A 12,425-nucleotide genomic window follows, 5' to 3' on the forward strand; every position below is an offset into this window, starting at 1 on the left:
TTTAGCTGCAATAGAGAATGTCTCGTATTGGAAAAAAAAAATTCCGTCATGAAAATGTTGTTTAATTTAATCAGTAACTAATCCATATGTATGCATAATTTTCCGTGTTCTATTTCTTTGAGAGACTTTAGTACTAGCGCACTGTCTATGTTATAGGTAGTGTGTAACCACTCCTTTAACAGTAAAACATCAATCGAATATTTGCCATTCTATTTCTATTCGCCAAATATTATAAATTAGGGAAATATTTCTCAAAATCGTCTAAAATGCCATGACAAAATATACTCATCAAGAATACTCTGCGCTTTTTGTTGAGTAAATAATTATTGAATGTATTCAGCATCTATTCTTTTTTTTTATAGACGGGAGTTTATTTTAATAAAATATTTCCTTTAGTAGCAAAACAACAATCGAATATTTGCCATTTAATACGCCGAACATTATAAACTAGGGAAATCGTTGCCAAAGCATTCAACACGTTATGACAAATTATGCTTATCAAGAATACTCTGCGCTTCGCGCTGCGTGTGAAAAATTATTAAAATTGAATCTATTTAGCATTTATACTTTCTTCATAGAAGCAAGTTCATATTAATGAAATATTTTCTCTTCCCTTTAGCGTGTATTATTACGTTCTTTAATCCCCTTACCGTGTATTAACATATATATTTTCTTCCGTGCATGTGCTGAATCAAGAATGTATTTAACCAGGCAAGTGTGTATATCGAATTAAATATCGTTGGTGAAAGGTCATTTCTGAAACATCCACTGTCCTAAATGCAAGCGTTGCCCGACCAACCTATATAGGATAAGAAGTTCAAAAGTTCAGGTATGACGATGCTTATATTTTTAATTAAATAGAACTTCCTGGAAAATGCGAGGCAATTATAAAGAAAGATAATTATAGTGGCAGCTCATGTTTTTATTTGTCATATATAAAATATCTCAAAGGAAAATCTTTGGCACTAAGTTTTGTTGGTGTTAGGGCTTATGTACGTTTTCATATGAAGGCAATTGTTAATTGTTGTCCTTCAACCTAGTGGTCAATTCAATATCTTTGACGGCCATATTTTCTCATGAGTCAATAAAATATTTACCTACGTCATTGTCTTGAAAATGGAATCTACTCCTATGGTGTGCATATACAAATAATATTCGTGTAAACAATCATCAATACACGATAATTTAAAATTCACCGTTTTATATTTCTCTTAATGCAACTGAATCTCTATAAAGATTAGCTAATCATATAAAGCTATAAAATTACATACCTGAAAGGTTTTTTAATCGTTCCAGGCGAAACACAATTTTAGGAACTAAAATAAAAGAACAAACGAATAAGTTATTAATAAAAGATTTATCAAGTAAACGTTTCAAAAAACCATTGAATAATCCACAACAAAATTTTTGTTCAATAAAAAACCTTAGAAAATTTGCAATCTCACCATATAACGTCAAGTAGTATAAGATCTGCATCCACTCCAGCCTTATAAGAAGGCAGACTGTTTCATCACTTCAGGTAAATCTTCCTTCAAGAAGCACACCAGACGATTGCATCAATTAAGATGATTGCACCGATTGAAATTATTGTATGAAAATTCGGCCTTAAACCTGTAAGACATGTTTCCGATCCCTTTATTGATGATTTAACAAATTTGCCACAACTAAAATATGTAAATTATCATTTGTCATAATTTTTTATAAACACTGATGAGAAGAGTTAGATAAAATTTTAATTTCACTGTACGTACAGAAAAATCAATTAAAACTTATGTAAATATGATCTAATGATATTTTGCATGGTTGTAGCTGATTTCTTGCTCCATCTTTTATTCTACATGTTATATTGTACTATTCAGTCACAAATAATTTTACTCTCTAAACGAATTTGAACCAAGGAAGTAAAACTTCAGCAATGGCTACATATCGTGGTTTATTCATTAAAGAAAGATATGATCATATCGTACTTCTTCCTATTTGAAAAATCTCCACTTATTTAAGATATCTGTGCTCATCAACCTGACCTCCCATGATAACAATTGTATCTTCCGTTTTAGCTAAGCAAAATCTCCATATTTTTCATTCATGGGGGGTAACAAAGTGATCTTACCTTCACTTACAGCCATCCATGATAACATCGTTAAGTATTTCTCGATCATCGTAGCCTCCAAAAAGAACAACATGACTTTTCATCGAACTGCTGCCTTTTCAGCTAATGGTTGAGGAAATGGAGGCATTGCTTTAATTTTAAGAGATCTTGGATCAATCTTTATCAAGCTAGAGAGAATTTCGTCTTCCTTTCCATATCCTCCAAAGACGAAAATTTCATCATTAATGATCTCAGCTCCATGGCTCAACCGTGATTCAGGCATATGACACAACACTTTCAAACTATATGATTTAATACCAGTAACCTGCAATTCACATATAAGATCACATGATGTTCCTTTATCGTCATAATATCCTCCTATGTAAAAAATGCTCTGTTTGTAAGCAACAGTTTGAGTGAAATGCTTATCTATATTCATCTTCTCAAAAATCTGAAAAATCCCAGCTATCATTTCCTCCATATCTTTAGTAATTGTTGAAAGAGTTTGCTTAATATCTTTCATTTTCCATCATTTCTTTATGTACTTTGGCATATTAAAAATATAATTCGACGAAATTTAGATTTAATTCAATCCTGTGTTCATGTTCTTTCTTATTCAATCGACTCACGTGTATTAAAGTCATTAGAAATAATATGGTTTATTTCATCCATCTAAGGTTCAGGTCCAATCTTGTCTCGTTTGCTTTTCCCATGAAAATAACATTGCTTTGAGTACAACATTGTAGGAACCCCTTTAACATTTGTAAATTCAGGAAAACATTGACTGTCATAACAATTTTCCAGGGATATTTCGTCATCTTTTACGACGTTGTAGCGATTTGGATGGTCAGAGGTTTTGTTAACAGCGGTATTATTTGTCAAGTCTTCGTCTCTACATTCTTGATTATTTGGGCAAGAAGCCATTTGTATAAGTCTCCTAATTAATTCATCGGGCCAAAATCATTGAAACGCAGAGAATCAATTATATTGTCGTGAATTTTGAGTTAGGCAAGGCGACATGTATGAAATTAGCAGCTTTCTCTCGATATTTGATAAACGGATGTTGACAGAGAATAACAAAACGTAATTTGCATTATAGTTTCGTTATGTCCACATCGACATATCACAAAACAAAGAAATGAATCCGAAATTAAGGTGCATGCTGTTACATTAAGCAATTAAATTTATACACTAAATGTGTTTATCTACAGTTGCGGAAAAGAAAAATTTTAAGTTTTAAGTACCTTATAGAAACTAGTGGCGGATTACTAATTACAAGGCCTGTAGACAAAGATAAAATTTTTGGTCTTTAAATCAGATAACTAATCCTCCGACTAAGCTCAGTTTTTAGATGGCATTTGAGTTCCTTGCGCTCCTTGCCTTTGCATTTCCCAGCTTATTTTTGTAACTCAAAGTATCGACAAGAAGAAATAAATATAAAACTAAAACTGGGAAGATCCACAAATTCATGAGTTCTGAGCGTCTGCATTTGAACAGTAGATCGTAAAGTTTTTAACAGCACAAATGGTCAAGTAAAGCATTTAAGTATTACGCAGTGGAAAAAATTAAAAACTAACTATGTCTATATACAACAGGCCTCTCAAAAGCCGCGGCCTGTAGGCTTGGCCTAATGAGTAATCTGCTTAAGGTAATTGCGGCAGAAAATTACTCGTAAAAGTTTCTGAATTAATATTACTGTTTTGAGCCAACAACGCTGTAAAACTTTAATTAAGTACATCCTTCCTCATTCTACACTTGAAATATTCTGTGGTCAAATGGGTTTTGAGGCAAGCACACCAGCACTTTTCTCTTTTGTAGCACTATTGTTTGGCACTAATTTATGGAAGCAAAAATTGACTCTTAAATCCCCTCTGTGTAACATCTTTCTTCCTTAGCCCTCAAGTACCCGGACCTTTTTTAAGAGTTTGCACACATTTCAATTGGTGATTGTTGCCGTGGTGCAACAACGGGCTCTTTAGGCTGCATTTACACTATACCGGATTCGCTCATCACGACATCTTCATTTGCTTTAAAAGCTTAACTGTTCTGCAAAGCCTAACAATTGATTTTGTTTCTGACGTTGAAAAACTTCATTGCCTTTTAATATAAAGAATATACAACCTGCTACGATAGCAGGAATCTATTTCAGGTTGGTTTGCATTTTGCATCAATAATGTACGCAATAAACACTTCAAACATTTAGTGTTATGGGCAAAGATATTTTTCTTTCTTTCTACCTAAACAATCGTATTTTCATACGAGTTCAGTGCGAAAAGTAAATGTGGAAAAAGTGAAGACGACAAGAAAAGTTTGTCATATATTGTTTAAGAAATAAAAGATGTTGACTAGGTGTGCAAAGGCTTTTTCGCAGACCTTTGCATGGGGGAACTTAAAAGCATATAAATAACAATTCGAAACAAAAAAATCAAAAAAAGCGTTTTAACTTTTCCTCTATAATTTGTAAATGATTGATTTGCAAATTCTCTTTAATTGATTGATTGATTTAATTGGTTAGTTTAAGATCAGCTTTGCACAGGATATGCAAACACAGCAATAGACCAATCAATTTATTGTGTCTAATTCATTGACATTATTGAAGTATCGTCGGATGTTCGCATATAACTCACCGCCTGTTGTATGAGTTAAACCAAATTCACATAGACTACATTGTTGAGCATTGTCGGGAACTTTAACTGTTTTCGTTTTCCTTTGTAGCTCTACCCATTCCATGTCAAAAATGGTAAGTAGCATCGCATGGTTTAGGTATCCAAAAAGCTTTGGAGGCGGCTAAAAATGCAACATTGGTATTGTCATCGGTATAAAGTGTCTTCTTTTTGGAGGGCCAGACTTTTTTTCTGCTCAAAATGTAACAGCTCTCATATATTGTATCGATCAATGATGTAGATTATCTAAGATACTTTCATAATGTATTCCAACTAGACATTTCCTTTCACTTCCAAACGTATTCATCAAATCTGTGTTGATCAATTTACTTCCGTTCCTTAATTGCAACAAAACTAAATTTTTGCATGTTTGAACATAACATCTCTTAATAATAAGTCCCAAGACTTTTATTATTTTACTTTAGTTAAGTAAATCGTTTGAAACTCTTTTAAGGACGATTACCATATTTTGCAGATGGTATCCACATGTGTACATCTCATATGAAGGTAGACGCTTGGGTAGAAGTCTGATCTCTTTTTGCAACTTATTCTCATATCTTTTATATCGTACAAAATTACATTACACAGATGGTATCAAGATTTCATTCGCTTTATTCTACGTCTGTACAGACTATGAACACTTTAATGTTCATTGTCTGGAACCTACTTTTAGAAGGACAGTAGTCAATAAAGCGGGGCAAACGTGAAGTAGAAGATTATTTGATCAGTTGAAAAAATCACAATTTTGAGTTATTAATGGCAAGTTATCGATTCATTCGAAATCGCCTAGTCAAGGAATACTTCAAACATATATAGTAAACTGTATTGTTTGTCCTCTTACCGTTGACAGGAAGTATATTCAAACAGACGAATATTTTTCTTTGGAAATGAGCACTTAAGTAAAAGGCGGAAAAAACAACTTAAGTTTGCGGTTGGAATTCATTCAGTCCTCACTTCGTTATTGTTGCATGCGCCAAGCAAATAGAGGACGTGCTCCTACTCACGCAACACCAGTTTATGCTTCGTTATAAAATTCAAATTTCCGGTGACGCGATTATTTTGGACTCGTGACTGGCACATGCCGTATTCTGTATTTTGTGATATTTGTTTAGCGATACATATATGAAGGAAAAGCATGTTTCTTAAAGATATGTTCTTGCACAAGATCATAAACATTGTCACCATAAGTAGCTATTGTTATGTTGATATAAGCTGATCAGTAATTCATGTAGATAATGGAAGGTGTTGTTAGCAAAGACTGGTCATTGGTAAATAAATATAAACTACATGCAATACAGTTAAAGAGACTTGTAAATTAATGTAATGTTTTTGCTTATATCTACATCACCAAACAACATAACTGATAATGAAAAGTACTAATAATACCAGCAATAATGAAAACAACTAAAAAAAACAGTTACAAATAAAACAAACAGAAACTGTACTTGTTTCAAGTCTCTATTTGTATATTCCAGCAGATTTTACTCTGGCACTGCATATCTGGAAATACATTAAAAGTGAGTTCTTACGTTTGTTGCGATGATCGTATATGTCATCCAATGAAATTACAGAGTCAAGATTAAAGCCTATGAGGATTGTATTACAAATAGTTTGAAAAGGAACATTTAAACTTTCACAAATTTTTTCATTATCTGAGTGAAAAACGCTCCACAATACCCATATGCGACTAGGCTCAGTTTTGCAAAGTTTTTCATCTCCTCATTTATCAATTAATAGCATTAAAATGACATATTTGTATCAAAATCACACTCTTCAGTTGCATGCACAAAGATCTTTAATCGTGCGTCAAATCATGCGTCAAATCTCTTTAACGTGCAGCTAGATGTAGAAGGCAACATGACGTTTCCATTGTTTCGTGATATATGTATCAAACAAGAATGGTATAATAAGTAGAGTTCAAAAATCATAAGTAGTGAAATAATTTTTCTTCGAAGCGTTGAGAATTTGAATATTATCATAAAGATAACTGAAAACATACTAGTGTATAGTCATCCATGTTGTACTACTGCTTTTGGAAGTTGTTCTGTTAATAAGTACGAGCCCATGTTTTTACAGGGATTTAATGAGGAATCTTATATGGCATATTAAAACTAGTAATAAGTTTAATATACTTAAATGGTAACTTTGTTGTGATATAGCACAGACCTGCAGCGTACATACATTAACATAGCACCAAATGAGTATTCACACTCTGCGAGTGGATGTCTATGGCCAAATTTAAGAAATGTAAATGTAAATGCCTATAACGAAAACGGTACGTCGTGAACGAGTCTTGACGTGTAAAATCGTTTGAACTATCAAATCTTGTGCTGGCTGGCTGCCTTCGAGATGCAACACCCTCATGTGCTCCTATCATTGCTTTATCTTTGCAAGGAATCTCCGGAAGTCTCAAACATAAGAAAGCATTGTGAAGATACTACACAATACAGACAAGGGGGAGTGTGGACGCAAACTAAACCTCCACTCCTTTTAGTGCAGGTATTTGCTAGTTTGCATAAAGATGGTATTTAAACAATTTATTGCAATTGACTTGTATCTGATCATGAAATTAGATCCTTTTAAACAAATTCCTCGACACAAAATTGATCAATATTATCAAAACAACATGCTTGAGCATTACAAAGGAGATTTGAATGAATGAACAGCGCAGTTGCAGATTGTTGCCCATGCGAACAAAGCAGACACACAAACCAAATATTCAAGTGGTTGTTGAGCACCATATTCATCGAGTGTCGTAGCCAAAATCAAACTCTCAACACGCCATTATAAATTCAAATTTAGTGCAAAGGAGAGTATAAAAAATCACGATAAGCAGAGAACCGACACACTTGGATGTCAGTTGTGTGTTCAGTTCACTTCAAGTTCAAACTTTGAGATAGAGCAACAATTATGAAGGCGATCGTACCAACTTTCTTCACTATCCTTTCACTTTGTTTGGCATGCGTGTTTGGTATGTATGTTTAATTTTACCAAAGGCAGTCTGGAAAGCCTGCATGGCTAGAAGGGGTGCAACAAAAATCCGTCCTTTTAGATTGAAAATAATATGAAAGAAAAGGCATTTTTTTAAATTTTTACTTGCTGTCGTGTCCACGTCTAGAATAATTGTTCGTATAATAACTTTAGTCCAATGAGTCTTATCTGTTCGAGTTTTCTCTGATGTAGGTCTATGTAGTGGATTTAACATTTTACTATAGTTTTTCAAACAATTTAAAATCGTCATGCGTGCTTTGCTAATATTTAATTTTGTTTGGTAACTTCGTGTTCATACGTGGGATAATACATCGTGTTATGCGTGTGAGTGTCCTATTGCTTAGGAGCATGACCTGAGATCTGGCAGGTATGAGTAAATATTACTAAAACTAGAATTAAGAACAGTTTTCAAGATAGCATTATTAAGCACCTATGCAGCCAACGATGACTCCCTGCGCGTTCATTTCTCACGTTGATATGAAAGGCTAAAAAAGATTGCATTTTCTCTTCTAAACTCCTCCACGGCCAATTTCATAATAAATATTCTTTTTGTTCACTCATGATCAATTTACTAATATAACATTTACGTTCCAGGTCATTTTATCCGTGACAAGGCTGAAGACGAAATTTTCTCCCAAGATGAACAGACAGGTTCATATTACTCTTTATTACATATCATAAGCATAATCAGGGAACATATCTAGGTAGCTACAAAATTCGGTCAATTTAAATTTACTTTGTAACTAAGACAATGTATGTTGCAACATGGAGAGAGACTCCTAACTCCACTGCAGATATTTAAAACATAGCAAATCTCAGTCCCTCTTGTAATATACAAATAGGGCACTGCATATTAAGCATGCGCTTTTTTCCCGTGAATTTTCAAAATTTAACACTGGATTTCACATGTGCATGGCGTCTTTGTCAAAGAGCTATTGAACTCCTTCTATCGAAAAATTTTAGGGAGTACTTGCAGTGCAGTAAAAGCCAGAATAGATTGTGGTTACCTGGGAATAAAACAGTCGGAATGCGAACATAACAACTGTTGCTGGGATAGCAGCAAGCCAAAAGACTATTTTTGTTTCTACAAAGGTAAACAAGTAGCATTACAATACTATACACAATCTTTCATTGGGAAAGCGAAACAAAAGGGTGTAGCTGCATGTCTTTGTTATAATGAATGAAGAAGCACGGCACAGCACTGTATGCTATTGTATATTGTAGTAGAAGAAAATACCAAAATTGGAGGTACATTAAGGCACATACATAAGTTAATTATACCCCTAGTCAAGAACCATGACGTTTTCGCACTAACTAGCGACACAAACCAAAATGGTCGTTTATAAACCCACTTTTGATTGAAAAGTAATTTACTTAACCTCTTTTTTGCTATGTTAAAGTGAAATTTGAACACCAATATATTTTATTGCAAGTCTTTGTACAGGGTATTTATTATATTTTAGGCAGCGAGTGCAAATCGGTGGACCCGACGCAGCGATTAGATTGCGGTTACTATGGAATCCAGGAAAAGGAATGTTTGACAAAAGGCTGCTGTTGGGACAAAAGCTATGAAGGAGTTCCCTGGTGTTTTTACCAAAGTATACCTAAACACCTTATATAATTCCTTCTCATTAGTAAAATTCTTGTTTACCTTGACAAGTCATAAAAACGTAAAAATCACTGTAATCTTCACATTGTTGCAAAGTTTGAAGAAGTGTTTTGCTAAATTTCGACCATTGCAGCTATAGATATTTAAACTATGGATTCACACACACATAGGTAGTGCTTGCGATGTTGTAAAACCACAAGACAGAATTGATTGCGGATACTTAGGAATAGATGAAAGCGAATGTGAAAAGAGAGAATGTTGCTGGGATAACAGCATACCTGGTGTCAACTACTGTTTTTACAAAGGTATAGAGTTTGCTATAACAGCCAGTGTTTCATTCTTTACGAAGTAGTGTGTTTTCTTTGCATAATTTCTTCTGCTGAATCGTTAGAGAGACTACTAAAAACAAATGTTTGACAGCCTGTCATATAACGGTTGCACGAGTAACAAACACTTTCAAAGTGGGAGAACCCATTTGCTGTACCAAAGTAGTATCAAATAAAAAAATACAAAATAACTGCATGCACAATAATAAGCAGTTGACCAAGTGTTCATCATAATAACAATCCCAAGATGCAATTGAATTAATACTATCAAATAATGCTAAATATTCCATAACTCATGCTAACAAAGTCAAAACGTGAAACTAATTCTTCTCAAAATGTTTTGTAGGAAGTGTTTGAACGACGATTTCTGATACAAGGAACGATGTAGTACATTAGTATTGTCAAATTAACTATGGTTGTTGTAGTCAAATATAATCTTTAATTGTGGCATTGTTGTCTTGCATTAAATTTGCTAGTGTACGAAGCATTTGTCTTTTTTGGGAAAGCACACGATTTAATATAAACACACCATGATTTACACAGACAACAAGCATGAGAATTTTATCATAGCATGAAAATACATCTTACACTGTACTGCTAATGCAATTTCGTTGCTAGCATTGTTCATTCAAGCGATAAAACCAATGCAAACGCGAGCATTTTACGCGCCTTGTGAGTTAATTCTGTTAAATACATTCATGGTAGGTCAATTTGCGCTCAATCAAAAGTTATCCTCTTAATGGCTGTTGCTGAGGCGGACATGAAATAACGAACAACAATAAGGTTTTATCAGCCTTTTACGTGAATCTTACAGTTAAATTCACCCAGTTTGACTGAGAAGCTTTTAGACGAAAGATTTGAAAGAGTAACAACATCACTCGCCTATCTCTGAATATTTGCAAAGTTTCTTTTACTTGAACACAAATATTAATTTGAAAGCTTAAGCCATTACACTACCAACTCAAACTAAAAAGTAAAAACTGTTGCGTTTTCTTCAAACATATGAGCCTGAATTACGGTTTGCGTCTTACTGAAGGGCTATCATGACTTCATTTAGCTGTGACTCGTTTTTTTGATTTCTGACATTGCTTTGTTGCTTAATCGAGGCTAAACGTATCTCACCCAAGTTTTTTTCACATTGTTCTTTAACTGACCCGTACAGATGATCTACAAAACAGGCAATACCATAAGGTATGTAAGTTTACCGTTGACAGTACTTCGATAAGATAACAAAATCAGTGCAGGGAAGTGGATTGGACGATTGAAACAATACAACGAATTCCAGTCTGGATGGAAGTAGGAGCAGTTAAATTCAAAATGCGTGAAAGGCAATTTTTAGTCAGAAAATCATTTATTTTGTGCAAAAATCATGAACTGACAAATGTAAATAATTGTTACACATTACATTAATGAGATTAAAGCCCCCATATATCTTCTAACACACGCAAAAGGGAAGGAATGGTGTTAACCTTTGAAAATCTTGAAAAAAACGTGTACCAAACAGATTTTTAATATAGGGAGGTAACCCATTCGTAATCTGAACTTTGAAACACTTTGCAGTAAAGGTATGATAAATTTAGTATTGAACAAGCACATAGTGCTGACATTTTTCCATAAGCACTTTGAAAACTCTTTTTTAACTTTAGCGGAACGCCAGAAGAATTTATGAGGCTGTGTGTACATTAGGATAGCGTGCATTAGAAATATAAGGAATGCTAGTGATTTACAAGGAAAAAAAATATTGTTCAAAATCATTACTGTAACTATAAAGCTTATAACAAAGCTTAATTTGCAAAACTAATCATGTCTTACGTATGTTTGCAGTATTATTTGCATTGAAGACGAGCTAAGGAAAGTGCTAAGACAATATTGTAATATGTAAATAATCATTATAAAGGTTTGTTACCAACTCTAGTTTCTATCCACAAAAAAGAAACTTGCATGTACGTGTCACTGAGATTTAGGGTAAGCAAAAAAACAAATTGATAACAGTTTAGCATTAAAAGAAAATGGACGCAAATAAATGTTTAAAGCCGAATGGCAATTATCTGAATCGCGACTGACAACTGGTGCCTATCTTGACTTTGAACAAACATGCTTTTTCATGTATCATAAAGCCACAAGACCTTTACTTTGAAAAACCTCAAAATGGATAAAAGATAACAGCTTTCAATTAAATTCCTGTTTTTCGAGGTTTTTCCAAGCTATTCAAACAGTTTGCTTTGTTATACGACATCCATGAAGTCCTAAACCAATAAATTTATAATCCTCGCTTTTCAAGGTTACACTAAAGCATTTAGCACCTTCATGTATTACCTCAATTCGAATAATGCATTGCAATCAACCGGCGTAAAAGAGACATCATTTATGGAAATTTCTTCTGTTGCACTTTGTAATTTTGCACAAGCTGTTCTGATTACATACAAGTCTTGTAATTCGTTAGGGGAATTAAATGCCAAGAAAACCAATGGTTTTGCAACCATCGCTATACTTCAGCTGCAAGATCCATTTTTCAAGTCTAGAAATCCAAATGCAGCATCATTAATCAATAATGTTCGATTATCAGGAAAAAAACCTTAAAGATTTCCCTTTAACAATGTAAAAATTTAACATTGATACTATGGAGTCCATGAAAAGCAAAACGTCTACATTACGGCATCAAGCAACAGTCTATAAATTTCTTCTCCAAACGGAATCCACCTTTCCAAATTTATTTACAAAAATGACCTTTCATCATTCATTAGATT

At 33.7% G+C, this 12,425-nt stretch overlaps 1 protein-coding gene and 1 long non-coding RNA gene across 2 annotated transcripts; one reads left to right on the forward strand and one right to left on the reverse strand.

Moving 5' to 3' along the window:
- Positions 1–200: 200 nt before the first annotated feature.
- Positions 201–3,141, reverse strand: LOC124436620. The gene is made up of 4 exons (XR_006945409.1): positions 2,111–3,141; positions 1,446–1,664; positions 1,272–1,316; positions 201–799 (listed from the first exon to the last, which is right to left on the reverse strand). It is a non-coding gene; the product is annotated as an uncharacterized LOC124436620 (long non-coding RNA).
- A 4,458-nt stretch (positions 3,142–7,599) lies between these two features.
- On the forward strand, positions 7,600–10,128 carry LOC124436619 (integumentary mucin C.1-like). The gene is made up of 6 exons (XM_046986585.1): positions 7,600–7,723; positions 8,338–8,394; positions 8,707–8,835; positions 9,207–9,341; positions 9,523–9,657; positions 10,025–10,128. The coding sequence occupies exons 1-6, from the start codon at positions 7,663–7,665 to the stop codon at positions 10,033–10,035; spliced, it is 528 nt and encodes a 175-aa protein (XP_046842541.1). The 5' UTR covers positions 7,600–7,662; the 3' UTR covers positions 10,036–10,128.
- Positions 10,129–12,425: the final 2,297 nt, after the last annotated feature.

This window comes from Xenia sp. Carnegie-2017, unplaced genomic scaffold (genome assembly GCF_021976095.1).
Source record: "Xenia sp. Carnegie-2017 unplaced genomic scaffold, XeniaSp_v1 HiC_scaffold_16, whole genome shotgun sequence".
Taxonomy (NCBI): Eukaryota; Metazoa; Cnidaria; class Anthozoa; order Malacalcyonacea; family Xeniidae; genus Xenia; species Xenia sp. Carnegie-2017.

Bases quoted from the DNA above. Each gene is read 5' to 3' on its own strand.
- LOC124436619 (XM_046986585.1), top strand. From the start codon at position 7,663: ATGAAGGCGATCGTACCAACTTTCTTCACTATCCTTTCACTTTGTTTG. The intron at 8,395-8,706 runs GTTCATATTACT...GAAAAATTTTAG, and splicing joins CTCCCAAGATGAACAGACAG to GGAGTACTTGCAGTGCAGTA. The intron at 9,342-9,522 runs GTATACCTAAAC...ACACACACATAG, and splicing joins TCCCTGGTGTTTTTACCAAA to GTAGTGCTTGCGATGTTGTA.